The sequence below is a fragment of the Schistocerca gregaria genome, chromosome 2 (genome assembly GCF_023897955.1).
Source record: "Schistocerca gregaria isolate iqSchGreg1 chromosome 2, iqSchGreg1.2, whole genome shotgun sequence".
Lineage (NCBI taxonomy): Eukaryota > Metazoa > Arthropoda > Insecta > Orthoptera > Acrididae > Schistocerca > Schistocerca gregaria.
Window position 1 is genome coordinate 332,468,165 of NC_064921.1, and position 14,460 is coordinate 332,482,624.

At 48.5% G+C, this 14,460-nt stretch overlaps 1 protein-coding gene and 2 non-coding genes across 3 annotated transcripts in view; all 3 read left to right on the plus strand.

Moving 5' to 3' along the window:
• LOC126335769 (uncharacterized) overlaps nt 1-14,460 on the plus strand; it is a 226,872-nt gene that overhangs the window by 19,147 nt on the left and 193,265 nt on the right. Inside the window, exon 3 of the mRNA XM_049999229.1 lies at nt 9,873-10,030. Coding sequence (XP_049855186.1) covers nt 9,873-10,030 — 158 coding nt within the window. The remainder of the gene's footprint in view (nt 1-9,872; nt 10,031-14,460) is intronic.
• Nucleotides 12,639-12,713, plus strand: Trnal-caa (transfer RNA leucine (anticodon CAA)). The gene has a single exon. It is a non-coding gene; the product is annotated as a tRNA-Leu (tRNA).
• On the plus strand, nt 13,241-13,315 carry Trnal-caa (transfer RNA leucine (anticodon CAA)). Its single transcript has one exon. It is a non-coding gene; the product is annotated as a tRNA-Leu (tRNA).

Consider the following 14,460-nt stretch of genomic DNA (forward strand, 5'->3'; position numbering starts at 1 on the left):
GCCAATGTGCCAATCTGTAGACGCTCTGCCTTGAAACGTATGAACTAGGCCGAGATCATTATATAATCGCACCTGGTTTCGCATGGGAGCATGTCTGAAAACCTCTAATGGAAAACTGAAACTACTTATGGACACAGAACAATTATGTTTTGCTTCGCATGGCGTGAGAATTTGTAATGTTAGATCACACCATGTATCCTTACTTTCCATGCTGCTTAGCCTACAGTAACTGGTCCAAGACCTCAAACTGGACTTCGATCTTTGCCCTCCTTCAGATAGATGATGACAACGACAACGACAACAACAGACTGTTGCTCCGAATTTCGTCAGGAATTTTTCGGAGACAGCTGATACTGCATACATGTTAGCAAGTGAAGGCTGTGAATAGTACAATACGTAAGGCTGTGAATAGCACAATACGTCAGATCCACATCTTTTGGAGAGTTGTGTGCACGTCAAAAAGGAAGGTATTGAACGATTGCTAAGATGTCTCAACATTAACAATGTGCTACTAGTCGCTGCCTCACATTGTAATAATCTTTTCCCATTCTCAGTTAGTCAATACGTTCGCATGCTCCAAGCACATCCTGTTTTTCCAACGTGACAATCAAGGAGGACTGTTTGAGGCTTGTGCCAATAAGAGAAATACTTAGTCAGCAAGTTCAGGCTTCTCAATGCCTGTCTGTGTAAAGGAATCAGTAAGCATGCCATATTATGTCCAACTGAGAAGCAAATGCATTGGCGAAAAAAGCGTGAGCTGTGAAACATTTGAGAAAAAGCTTACTTACAGACTCAAATTTACTGTTAAATGATTGCTATTAATTATTTTACTACCTATGAAGATGTAACATGTAGTCAGCATTTGAAAGTTACTGACCGTCGTCGTATATACAGCACGAAAAGGGGCGGGGAGGGGGGGATGGGGGCAGGAGCATGGTCGCTCTGATGGAGCAGAAGCTGTGGCTACAGGGGATGTCAGACTTCCGGTCGCACCCCGCCATCCGGCCTTCGCTCTGGCGGAAACGTCCCCCGGAAAACGCCTAGAAGGGGACGCGTCCACCTCTTGAAGCCTATAACAAGTTGTAGAAGGCGTCGGCGCTGGCGGATCCAGCTACTTCGGTTGAACGAGAGGAGGCAGAGGAGGCGAAGGCTCCGTGTCCACGGGGTCATCCGGCGGTGACGTGATGACACCCTCTGGTGGCTACTGCAACCGCATTGTCCTCGGGATCCGTGAATCTGGGGAAAGAGCCACAGAAGGATCACAGTGTACACGACAGTGGCGAATTTAATTTTCATGTAGACGGTGCAGTCCATTAGGACCTGTAATGAGATACATGCATGCGCCAAGTCGACGAAGCATCTCGCCTTGCGTTTACCGTCTGCTGTAGCTAAAAACACTGCAAAACACAATATCATGCGACACGAAGCGATACTTGCAGCCTTCCTTCGGCGACGGATGCTGAAAGGGGGAGGGGGGGTGGAGCAGTTGGATCAGTGTCCCATGGAGGCGGCCGTGTAGCAGTTCTGTCGGCGATGGTCCATCTCGTGGATGCGAACGATAGGAGGCGAGAAATAGTTGCAATGCCTTGTCTATGGTGTGTGCGGTGCGAAGTTTGGCCTTCTACAGCTTGAAGATTCTGACAAAACATTCCGCTTCACCTTTGGAGTGTGGATGGAACGTTACACTAGTTAGGTGCAGTATGCCATTGCCTTCATAGAATTTTTCAAATTCATTAGCTGTGTACTGAAGGCCATTGACCGACACTATGATTTCAGGCAAACCTTCGAGGCGAAAAATAGAGAACAACGCCAGAACTGTGCTACATACCACAATCAACCAACGAATGTTCCAAGAGGGACCCACAAAGTCTATGTGCACACATTGCCATGGTGATTGCGACTTAGGACAAGCGGAGAATATTCGTGGCGGAGCGGACTGATTTTCTGCACTTGCGTGACACTGTGACGTCGTCTGTTCTATTTGGGTGTCCATACTGTGCCAAGTACAGTGTTGACGCGCTAACTGTTTCGTACGGACAATCCCCCAGTGTCCTTGGTGAAGTAACTGCAACACTTATTCGTGAAAAGCTTTGGGGATCAACACACGTGACTGTCCACTGTCATTCTGAACAAGAATCACACCTTGCTGTATAGTGAGGTTATGCCGACGTGCAAAGTATCGGCGCAATACAGAGTTCTTTGTGCATCGCAGTGAGAGAGGCCAACATTGTGCGAATGTATTTTAGCAAAGTGTTCATATCTGAATCAGCTCGTACGGCCTCTGCAGTTTCCGTGTAGTTCAGACGAAAGGATTGAAGCAATTCAGAATCGCGAGCATCGATATGACTAAAAGATGGAACTGAAACGTCTCTATAACGGCCAATCGGAAGACGTGAGCGTGCGCCCGCATTACCATGTTCAGCCGTCGGACAATACACAACGGAATTTTTGGGCAGTTCGTACAGGAACCTGCTTCATCGGATTAAACAAGGACTGCAATGGCTTTTAATCCGGCTGAGGAGAATTTTTTGCAGTAGAAATAGCGGTGATATTTGGTGACACTATACACAATAGCCAGTGCCTCTTTCTCTATTTGTGCATAGTTACACTGAGCTTTGAAATACGGTTTTGATGCGACAGTGATAGGCCTGTCTTTATCACCAAATCTGTGCGTGACCATTTATAAACGGGTTTTCCAACATACAACACTAACAGTAAGCAAACTGCGGCTCTGACCGTGATATCAAGGTGACATATCAAAGCTGACAGTAGTTAATCTTCTGCACGAGGCGACTATTGGGAGGTAGATGGATGGTGTGTCAGGAGGCACTCTCCCAGTTCGCCACTTGCTGGTTCCTCTGGTAAGAGGAGATGGTTGTAACCTGTGTTAGCTGGTCGTCGCAGTGAAAGAAGAGTGACTTTTAACCCTTTAGTTCTGCGAAATACATCTCTCCTTTATCGATGCCACGGCTGTCCTCTGCCGATGTTTGTCCGGGTGCGTCGCAACCGCCCTGCTGCTACTCAGGAAGTGGATGCTGCGTCCCCACCCTCCGCACTGGAAGAAGTAGGTGCGTGCGTGTGTGGCCTACACACGCCGGCCTAGGAGGTCCTCGATTCCCTCGCGTCACTGTGGCTCATCTCTACTCTCAGAACCGCGATGGCGGTTGCCGTGTGGTCGAGAAGTGCTCCGACCGTGGCCTGCCGTGCAGGAAGGCCACGTGGCTCCGCTGAAGTGCCTGGAACGCTGGTGTCCGGGCCTAAGTCGACACGGAAGACCCCCCCAGGCCTTCTCATCTGAGTTGGAAGCTGTTAGCAGCGCCGAACTCGTGACTGGTGTTTACGGAGAGGAAGACATCTATCCGGCGGCTTTTGGCGGTGTTGAATACGAGCAGCAAATGTACAACAGACTTATACCCTGCGTTAATACCGTGACAGAGAATCGAGTAAGCATGTCCTGTACGCCATCGATCCTTCCGACCAACTACCCTCGGAACAAAAGCTGGAGTTTCTATAGTGTGAAATATCGGCTAGTGTTGATCCAGCGTCACTTGTAATGACCGCATAGTCGCTCTATTTCATTAATACATTTTTTATACCAACAGACGGATCCGTGACAACATTCAGTATGGATTCTTGCGTTAGCGATGCGGCTTCTTACTTCAAGTAACAAGGTTACGTGATACCTCTCAGTCGCACTGTTTTACTAAGCTCCTGCTGATGCTAGCTACCCAGTTTGCGCAAAGCGCTGCTATCCTGCTTTCCGCATGACCTGCTAATGTGATGAACCGCTCCCGTTTCGTTTCGTGCTTGTTGACACTACTGCAACGTACACATAGTGAACGAGGTCTCGCAATTATGAAATTCTGCAACCAGCCGCCTGATACAGGGTTGGTACGTAACACTTCTGACCATGTCCGCAAATAAATAGATAGGTAGGATATACTTCCTAGAGCTAGCTGCGTATGCAAACGCTTGCTCGTTTCGTGGAATTCGATTTTCATCATTCCTAATGCCAGTAATTAAATACTTGTAACTTTACAGTTTAGTACTTAACACAATACGTAAGCAAACTGCATTGTATGAGGGTAATGTAAGAATTCTAGTTTAATGTTAGTAGAATGAACAGTACGGTAAAGTTGCTCAACGGATATTTCCAGCAGTCACTGCTACATCCGTCACATTTATATGATTTCGTTATTTCTTCATTTATGACTTAAACAGTCAGTCTCCCCTGATAACCTACCGAGAAATGTAAATGAATGTAAATATTTAAAATGCAATGTTTTATTTTTTCCAGAAACAATACATCATTATCTTTCAGTTTGGATGAGTACAGTGATAATGAACTTCTCAGCTGTGCACGTGTCTGGAATCTACGTTTAATTTCCAATTTGTGAATATCAGGAGGCTGACATTTGTTACAGTTTGGCAGGAATGTGAGTTAATTTGTTACAGTTTTGCTGTAACATAGAGGGTAATTTCTTAGAATTTTGTTATAGCGTAGGAAACTTGTCACAGTTCAGTTATAATGAGTTATAATGTGGAAAGTAATTTGTTACAGTTCTGCTATAAGATCGAGGGCCGTTTGCTATAGTTTTACTGTAACATGGTCAATTCATTACAGTTTTACTGTAATGTGGATAATTTCTTACAGCTTTGCTGTAACACAGGGAGCGATTTAATACAATGTTATTGTAACATCGATGGTATTTGTAACAGCGTTGTGGTAACATTGAAGGAATTGTTTACAGTTTTGTTGCAACAGGGATCAATCTGTTACAGTTTTACTGCAGTATGGAGGGGATTTGGCTGCTGTTTTCTTGCAGCACACACAAGTAGTTACACTATTCCTGTAATATGGAGAGCAATTTGTTACATTTTTGCTGTAACATACGCTATCTGGTAAAAAGAATAAAAGTATCCAGACATCTCCATATAGTGTGGAATTGAGCAGTATATGTCACAGGAGGTGAACCTAGCAGACTAAAAGAAGGCTGTGAGTGTTGTGTTGTCAGTAGAGAAGCGGTAGCAGCAAACTTTGTTGATCAGGAGAGTTCAGTGACTTAAATACTAAGTGATGCATGAAGTGGTATAAAGAGCGATGCCAGTGGAGAATCATTGACTGGAAATAAGTGATTTTGAGTGGTTGGTCTTGGTAATGCTCTACCCCTCGACAGTCTGATGGAGAATGTTGCCTGCCATCGTATGTAGGGACAACATTGAAGTATGGAGTAGGTGGTGTTATTTTACGGGATTGTTGTGTCATAGTTACCTCATCCCTTTACTGCACTTAAAAAACATTAAATGTGCCAACGTATGAACAGCATTGTGCACTGCTTACAGTAGAGAAACAGTATGAAGATGAAGATCGTATGTATTTGTGTGACAATGCATACCCTTATGAAATGATTTCTATGATGCAATGGTTTGTGGACAGTAACATTCTAGAAACTGACTGGTATAGCCGGAGTCCTGATATAAATCCACTGGAACAGCTATTGAGTCAGTCAGAATGTTGACGTTTCTCCAGACCCCTGTATCATTAATCACTACCTTCTTTGGCTTCAGCTTCTGAAGAAAAATTCGCAGCCATTCCTCCTCCAACATTCAGACATACCATAGAAAGTGTCACCTACAGAGTTCAAGTAGCCATGAAGGCGAATGATGGACGCACCTCATATTTTGATGTAAGATCGGCTAATTTGTTGCAGTTTCATTATAAATAATGTAGTGTGGCTAAAGCCTGCCGTCGGGTAGACCGTTTGCCTGGTGTAGGTCTTTCGAGTTGATGCCACTTCGGCGACCTGCGCGTCGATGGGGATAAAATGATGATGATTAGGACAACACAACACCCAGTCCCTGAGCGAAGAAAATCTTCGACCCAGCTGGGAATCGAACCCAGACCCTGAGCCATGAGGATTGACATTCCGACACGCTGACCACTTTTTTATATATTTTTTTAATTTTTTTATTTTTATTTTTATTTATTTTTGTTTTTATGGAAAAAGGCGTCTTTCAGTTACGACAAACAAAATTGTAATGTACATCCGTAGAGACAACAGAATAAGAGTTCCTTCTAAACTATGAGATAGAATTTGAAACTAATAGTGTGATGATAGATAATAAAGAAAGAAAAATGTAACCAAATCCCGCACGCCATTCCATGTGCATGGCCCATATGCGTACAGATTTCATGTTCACAACTGGTACAACATTTCGCAGCGTGTGGAGCCCCATGAAGGCGGTCATCCTCTGTCCGGTACTCCCCAACTGTGAGGGGAGTTATCGAAGACACTGTGCAAATAGTTCGCAAATAGTTGTCGGTATCGGGGCATACACTCAAGTGTGCTATGACTGTCCTGGAGAAATTGCCAGTAATCAAGCACCATCTTCTCATCATCTCGAAAGAGGTAGTATGTGGACATGCCTGTAAACCATGTGAGAGCGTGAGTCTTCGCAGGTGGGAAATAAGTATCCTCTGGACAAAGGAGGAGCAGTGGCTCAATTGTGCGAGGCGCGATTCGTAGGTAGCAGGTGAGGAACTTCTGCACTAGCAGCCATACCTCTAACGCCGAACCACATGTTAAACGGTGTTCCTCAGTATCGACGAGGTGGCAACGTGGACAAAGCGTGCAGTCTTTGTCGTGTTACGAACTTCCCGTTCACCACCTGGTATCACGCGGCTCGTACCCGCGTGGGGAGGAATGGCTTCTGGACCGCTCTCCACACCGCGGGCCACAGGGTCATAGGGCCCTTCCTCTCAATCACATTGCGAGGGATGGACCTTAGCAGCAGTCTGTAAACGCCTCTCGCCTTGGGAGTGCGAGTGTTGGGAAGGTCTGGTTGCACGTTCAGTAATAAATGCCGAGAGGTGCGAGAGTGAGGGTGTAATGTGAGCAACCGTGACAGGTAGCAGAAGAGACGCCGGCAGCAATTCCTGTAACAGATGTCCCGTAAGGGAAGCACCTTTGTTTGTCCACAATTTCATCATTCTGCACAAGTATAACGCTGTAGCTCTCGCTCGTACATTTATAAGTCCCAGTCCGCCACCACACGGAGGGAGGGTGAGTGTTTCGTAGCGGACTTTGAATAGGTGTCCGGCGGTAAGGTAATATCCAAACGCTGCTTGCAGTCTGTGTGCCATCGCTGTCGATATCGGTAGGACCTAGGCCATGTGGATCATCTTAGTCGCCACGTGAAGGTTGAGGTATTCCACACGCTATAGGAGGTCCATCCGTCGAAGTATGTTCCGGCGAACTTCTGTGCGTATTGCCTGCATAGTTCATGGCAGCCGTGCGGCGCACATCCTGTGTAAATGTTATGCCCAAGAACCCGATCTTGTTAACTAGTGGGAGTGGAGCTAAAGCGCCCTCCTGTAGACCTCTCCCAATGGGCATCGCTGCCGACTTGGCCACATTCATGAGGCTGCCCGCTGCCAACCCATAGCGATTGATCCATTGTATCATCGAGCGTACCTCGTCACCAGATCGGACAAGTAATAGAAGGTCATCAGCATATACCCTGCAGTGAAATGTGTGATCCCTCAATGACATGCCCGAGAGCCTGTTTTTCAACCCTCCGACAAGTGGTTCGAGTGCGGTCGCGTAAAGGATCATGGAGAGTGGGCATTCTTGGCGGACTGACCGTCGGATCGGAAAGGGACCCGCAATCCGTCCATTGACCAGTACACGGGATGCAGCTCCACGGAAAAAGCGCTGAAAGCTGTCGAGGAAGTCAGGTGGGAAGCCCATGCGGACCATAACGGACAGAAGGAACTTGTGGTGAACTGTGTCGAAGGCGTGGTCGAAATCAATGGAGATCAGAGCAGCTCGAAGGCGACAGGATGAGGCGATGGCTATTAAATCCCTGCATTCGCTGGTTGCCGTTTGCATGTTGGTCACTCCGCCCTGTGTCGTTTGCTCCATTGAGAGGAGTAGGGGCAGAACCTTCTTTATGCGGCTGGCGAGTAGTCGGGCGAAGATTTTATAGTCCGCGTTGAGCATTGTAATGGGCCTGTAGTCCTCGACCGTCCGACCTCTGGAAGGCTTGTGTATCGGTATAAGGAGACCTTCCACGAATGCAGGTGGCACGTGGGAACCGGGGGTCATCAGTTCTTGGTACATGATGATCCACCGGGGGATCATTAGATCGCGGAAAGTCCGATAAAACTCGAATGGCAGTCCGTTTGGCCCGGGAGATCTGTTGAGTGCTCCTTTGATAAGCGCGTCCTCGATGTCGTCCAGTGTAATTCCACATAACAGCGTCGCCACTGCTACATTGTCGAGGGTGTGCGACACGTGCTGCAGTATGTCGTGATCGTCCGCTTCCTCGTCCTCTGTATTCACCTTGCCGTAAAACCGGCGATAGTGATGTGCAAAGGCCTCTGTAACCGCCGCCTGAGTCATTACGACCCTACCACCTGGCAAAACGAGGTCTGTGATCAGCTGCTGTCGGCGTCGGCGGCTGTCGAGCACGATGTGATGCATAGACGGAGTTTCTCCTTCCGCTCGGTCTTGACGTCAAGATCGCACTACGACCCCCTCCAAATGTTTCCTCGTAAGAGACAATATTTTACCTTTAATTCGGCGGCTTTCCATTTGTCGATTTGGAGATGGTGGTTGGCTGTCGAGTTCGCGAAGCATCGTGTAATTAAAGTCCAATGTGTGACGATTCCAAGCTGCGATATCTTTTCAGAATTGTGTTAGCACACGCCGAAACGCTGGTTTTGCACAGTCCACCCACCATGCTAGAGTCGAAGGGTATCGGGGAAGACGACGTTCGCAATCCAGCCATGTGTTGGCGATGATCTGACGGCATTCCGGGGCTTGAAGATGTGCCACATTCAGCTTCCAGGGTCCTCGGCTGCGCCATATCCGCTGCTGTTGTAGAGTGAGTGTGCATATGAAAGCGCTATGATCGGATAAGTCAAGCGGCCAACGTTCGGCGTCCAATACTCCCGGCGCTAGAGCTCGTGAGACATAAATGCGGTCTAGGCGACTGGCTGAGTGACTATTAAGGTATGTCGGCACGGGCCGGTCACCGTGCACTGTCACCCACGTGTCGGTGACAAGCAGATCTCGAACCAGGAGCCGACGTTCTTGACAAGTCGAGATATGTGGGACTTGGTCTTTGGGGTGGAGCATGCAGTTAAAGTCGCCGCCGAAGATATATTGATCGAAGCGGCTTATAAAAAGTGGGGCGGTATCCTCCGAATAGAACAGCGATCTTTCGCGGCGCTGGTCAGTTCCTGATGGAGCGTAAATGTTAATGATGCGCGTGCCCAGTGCTGTGATCGCCAGCTCCCCTCCTGACGGAAGGTAAGTCACTTCTTCGATGACAATTCCATCGCGTACTAGTATTGCCGTACCGCTGCTATTCCGGTCCGCCGGTGACACATATGTCACATAACCGTAGAAAACGGGGAGGGCCGCTATATACACTTCTTGCAACAAGGCAATGTCAACATCCGAAGAACGAAGCATCTCACGCAGCAACTGGATCTTCCATGCCGTTCGTATCGTGTTGATGTTACGCGTGGCGATACGATAGGCTTGCTGCCGGACCGCAGGTGTTGTTATCCATTAAGACCTATGACGATTCTGACTGTATTGACACCTCCACGACCCCCAACCTCGCCCGCAGTCCTTTCTAGAGAGCCGGCGCCAACGGCGTGGGCTCTGTTGCCGTAACTTGCATGGTTCGATCGTCGTCGTGGTCATCCGCCCACGTCGGGGAACTCAGGGCAAGATCGGCTTCCCTAGCTTCCTCAGGACACGGCATGGGTGCTTGCACTCCAGAAGGTGGTGGGCAGTATCTGTCCTGCATATCGGCATCCGATTTTGCCACTGTAGATATATGTGATGTGTCCTCAGTTCCGTTCGGTGGTGACACACTGCAGCAAATGGTGGCTGCCTCTGTGGTAGCGTCGTCATTGAAGGTGGAGTCGTCGTCCTCTGGAGGCTGTGTCGCATCCCGTTCGGAAGTTGCTCTACGCCTCCGCTTCCGTCGCTTCGGAGAGCGTTGCTTCCTGGTGTGTCCTTCTGTGTCAGACGATGACAGATTCACGACGTTCCGGCACAAAGCCAGCCGTAGGCACTATAAGCTAGTCTACGGCCATGTTATCGTCATGTATGTTGTTATCCGTCGACGGGGCCGGCGGCATCGGAGTTGAATCCGTAGCTTGTAGAACGGGTGTGTCATCATCGCCCTGTATTGGAGGATGGAGCCGCGACCCAACAGTGGTCGGCTGTCGTGGTGAAGTGGTAGCTGTCGTGAGGGCTGGTGCATAAGTCACGGGAAGCAGCGTCGGCTGCGATGGCGGGTCCGCGTCAGCCGGCGGCAGTTGAGTGATTCGACGTGGGATACATTCTGATCTGAGGTGTCCCTCCTTCCCACAACCAGAGCAGGTCTTCGGTTGCCCATCGTGGATGGCAGCCACCGATATTCAGATATGAAGGTACATGTCTTTTAAGTTCTATTCGGACCTGGCTGACTCCGTTCAGAACAGGATACGTATGGAATTGCGTCCATTTTTCCGCAATATGATCATGGACCGTGCCGTAGGGGCGCAGCGCTGTCACGACGTCCTCCGCCGGTATTTCGAAAGGAAGTTCGAAAATTCTGATCGTGCGAAGTCCCATTCCAGAATAATCGACCTGCACAGTCCCCACATTGCATCAGCATGGCAGAAACGGAGGCCCTGTTTCGTGTCCCGAAGTATCCGTTCACATGTTGCGTCGTTGATGATCTTGACACATACGATGCTAGTTACAGTGGACAAGTGAGTGCCGAGAATGTCAGTCACTGGGACTTTAACTTCTTCTCGTAGAAATCGTTCGACTTCAAGTGCTTTGGGCCGTGCAAATTCGTAGCGGAACGTAAATTTGAGCGTCGATTTTCTGTATTGGTGCGCCATAGTGATCTATATGCTGAGTACGGCACGCGCGAAACGGCCGAGTACGATGTAAACAAACACAACCGCTCTCTCCGCGGCAGGAACACAAACAGCGCGTCCTCACCGCAGCACAGCCAAAGGCCAACTGCCCCACTGAGCTACCGAGGGCGGACTGCAATTTCATAGTAAAATAGGTTGTTTGTTAAAATTTCTCTGTAATAGTGTCTAACTATGTGGCCAGTTTGACACAATTTCGTTCGATGATTTATAACTGAATATAAAATGCATTTTGTTACAACATATTGCAAACAACCTGCCAGTGTTAATTGGCCGTCAAAAGTAATAATGGGAAATACATAACGGTTGTATGAGAAGATTCGTATGAGAATATCTTCTCAGTTGAATTATAACCATTCGAAAGATAAAGAAACAGCTCACATAATAATTATATAAGATTTCAAATATGAAACAAAAGATGAAACTTCCTGGCAGATTAAAACTGTGTGCCAGACCGAGACTCGAACTCGGGACCTTTGCCTTTCGCGTGCAAGTGCTCTACCAACTGAGCTACCGAAGCACGACTCACGACCGGTACTCACAGCTTTACTTCTGCCGGTACCTCGTCTCCTACCTTCCAAACTTTTCAGAAGCTCTCTTGCGAACCATGCAGAACAAGCACTCCTGAAAGAAAGGATATTGCGGAGACATGGCTTAGCCACAGCCTGCGGGATGTTTCCAGAATGAGATTTTCACTCTGCAGCGGAGTGTGCGCTGATATGAAACTTCCTGGCAGATTAAAACTGTGTGCCCGACCGAGACTCGAACTCGGGACCTTTGCCTTTCGCGGGCAAGTGCTCTACCAACTGAGCTACCGAAGCACGACTCACGCCCGGTACTCACAGCTTTACTTCTGCCGGTACCTCGTCTCCTACCTTCCAAACTTTACAGAAGCTCTCTTGTGAACCATGCAGAACTAGCACTCCTGAAAGAAAGGATATTGCGGAGACATGGCTTAGCCACAGCCTGGGGAAGTTTCCAGAATGAGATTTTCACTCTGCAGCGGAGTGTGCGCTGATATGAAACTTCCTGGCAGATTAAAACTGTGTGCCCGACCGAGACTGGAACTCGGGACCTTCGCCTTTCGCGGGGAAGTGCTCTACCAACTGAGCTACCGAAGCACGACTCACGCCTGGTACTCACAGCTTTACTTCTGCCAGTACTTCGTCTCCTACCTTGAAGTTTCATATCAGCGCACACTCCGCTGCAGAGTGAAAATCTCATTCTGGAAACATCCCCCAGGCTGTGGCTAAGCCATGTCTCCGCAATATCCTTTCTTTCAGGAGTGCTAGTTCTGCATGGTTCGCAGGAGAGCTTCTGTAAAGTTTGGAAGGTAGGAGACGAGGTACTGTCAGAAGTAAAGCTGTGAGTACCGGGCGTCAGTCGTGCTTCGGTAGCTCAGTTGGTAGAGCACTTGCCCGCGAAAGGCAAAGGTCCCGAGTTCGAGTCTCGGTCGGGCACACAGTTTCAATCTGCCAGGAAGTTTCATATCAGCGCACACTCCGCTGCAGAGTGAAAATCTCATTCTGGAAACATCCCGCAGGCTGTGGCTAAGCCATGTCTCCGCAATATCCTTTCTTTCAGGAGTGCTAGTTCTGCATTGTTCGCAGGAGAGCTTCTGTAAAGTTTGGAAGGTAGGAGACGGGGTACTGGCAGAAGTAAAGCTGTGATCACCGGGCGTGAGTCGTGCTTCGGTAGCTCAGTTGGTAGAGCACTTGCCCGCAAAAGGCAAAGGTCCCGAGTTCGAGTCTCGGTCGGGCACACATTTTTAATCTGCCAGGAAGTTTCATATCAGCGCACACTCCGCTGCAGAGTGAAAAGCTCATTCTGGAAACATCCCGCAGGCTGTGGCTAAGCCATGTCTCCGCAATATCCTTTCTTTCAGGAGTGCTAGTTCTGCATGGTTCGCAGGAGAGCTGCTGTAAAGTTTGGAAGGTAGGAGACGAGGTACTGGCAGAAGTAAAGCTGTGAGTACCGGCCGTGAGTCGTGCTTCGGTAGCTCAGTTGGTAGAGCACATGCCCGCGAAAGGCAAAGGTCCCGAGTTCGAGTCTCGGTCGGGCACACAGTTTCAATCTGCCAGGAAGTTTCATATCAGCGCACACTCCGCTGCAGAGTGAAAATCTCATTCTGGATACATCCCGCAGGCTGTGGCTAAGCCATGTCTCCGCAATATCCTTTCTTTCAGGAGTGCTAGTTCTGCATTGTTCGCAGGAGAGCTTCTGTAAAGTTTGGAAGGTAGGAGACGAGGTACTGGCAGAAGTAAAGCTGTGATCACCGGGCGTGAGTCGTGCTTCGGTAGCTCAGTTGGTAGAGCACTTGCCCGCAAAAGGCAAAGGTCCCGAGTTCGAGTCTCGGTCGGGCACACAGTTTTAATCTGCCAGGAAGTTTCATATCAGCGCACACTCCGCTGCAGAGTGAAAATCTCATTCTGGAAACATCCCGCAGGCTGTGGCTAAGCCATGTCTCCGCAATATCCTTTCTTTCAGGAGTGCTAGTTCTGCATGGTTCGCAGGAGAGCTGCTGTAAAGTTTGGAAGGTAGGAGACGAGGTACTGGCAGAAGTAAAGCTGTGAGTACCGGCCGTGAGTCGTGCTTCGGTAGCTCAGTTGGTAGAGCACTTGCCCGCGAAAGGCAAAGGTCCCGAGTTCGAGTCTCGGTCGGGCACACAGTTTTAATATGCCAGGAAGTTTCATATCAGCGCACACTCCGCTGCAGAGTGAAAATCTCATTCTGGAAACATCCCCCAGGCTGTGGCTAAGCCATGTCTCCGCAATATTCTTTCTTTCAGGAGTGCTAGTTCTGCATGGTTCGCAGGAGAGCTTCTGTAAAGTTTGGAAGGTAGGAGACGAGGTACTGGCAGAAGTAAAGCGGTGAGTACCGGGCGTGAGTCGTGCTTCGGTAGCTCAGTTGGTAGAGCACATGCCCGCGAAAGGCAAAGGTCCTGAGTTCGAGTCTCGGTCGGGCACACAGTTTTAATCTGCCAGCAAGTTTCATATCAGCGCACACTCCGCTGCAGAGTGAAAATCTCATTCATGAAACAAGAGATATTGCATCTTGGGGACAGATTGCGATTTGAAAAGGTAATTGATCGAACAGGCAAAATTATAATGCAAATATAACAAAGTGGTGGTCACAGGAGGTCAGGGCTTAGCAGATGTATGTGTGTTCATAGGTGTGTACGGTTTTGCCACCATTTCAGAAGGTGGCAAGAAGTGCACCAAATTGTCTTTCCAAAGACATCCAAAGAAAATGACTCTGTCAAGGTGCAGTGTTACACATGAAGGATCCGGGAGGCCGCATGTACCATATGACAGAGTGTTTGCTGTTAGAAAAGCTGTAGTAGAGATCACAGTTAATTGCTGGTTTCACTGCTCCTGCTGACATACTAATAACTACACAACATCAAGGCAAGCCCTACTTTGTACCACATAGTTATTTGTTAACGGTTTTAAGCACAGTATCTTTTTGACCGTTGATGAATAAACCCATGCATTTGGTATAACACTAGT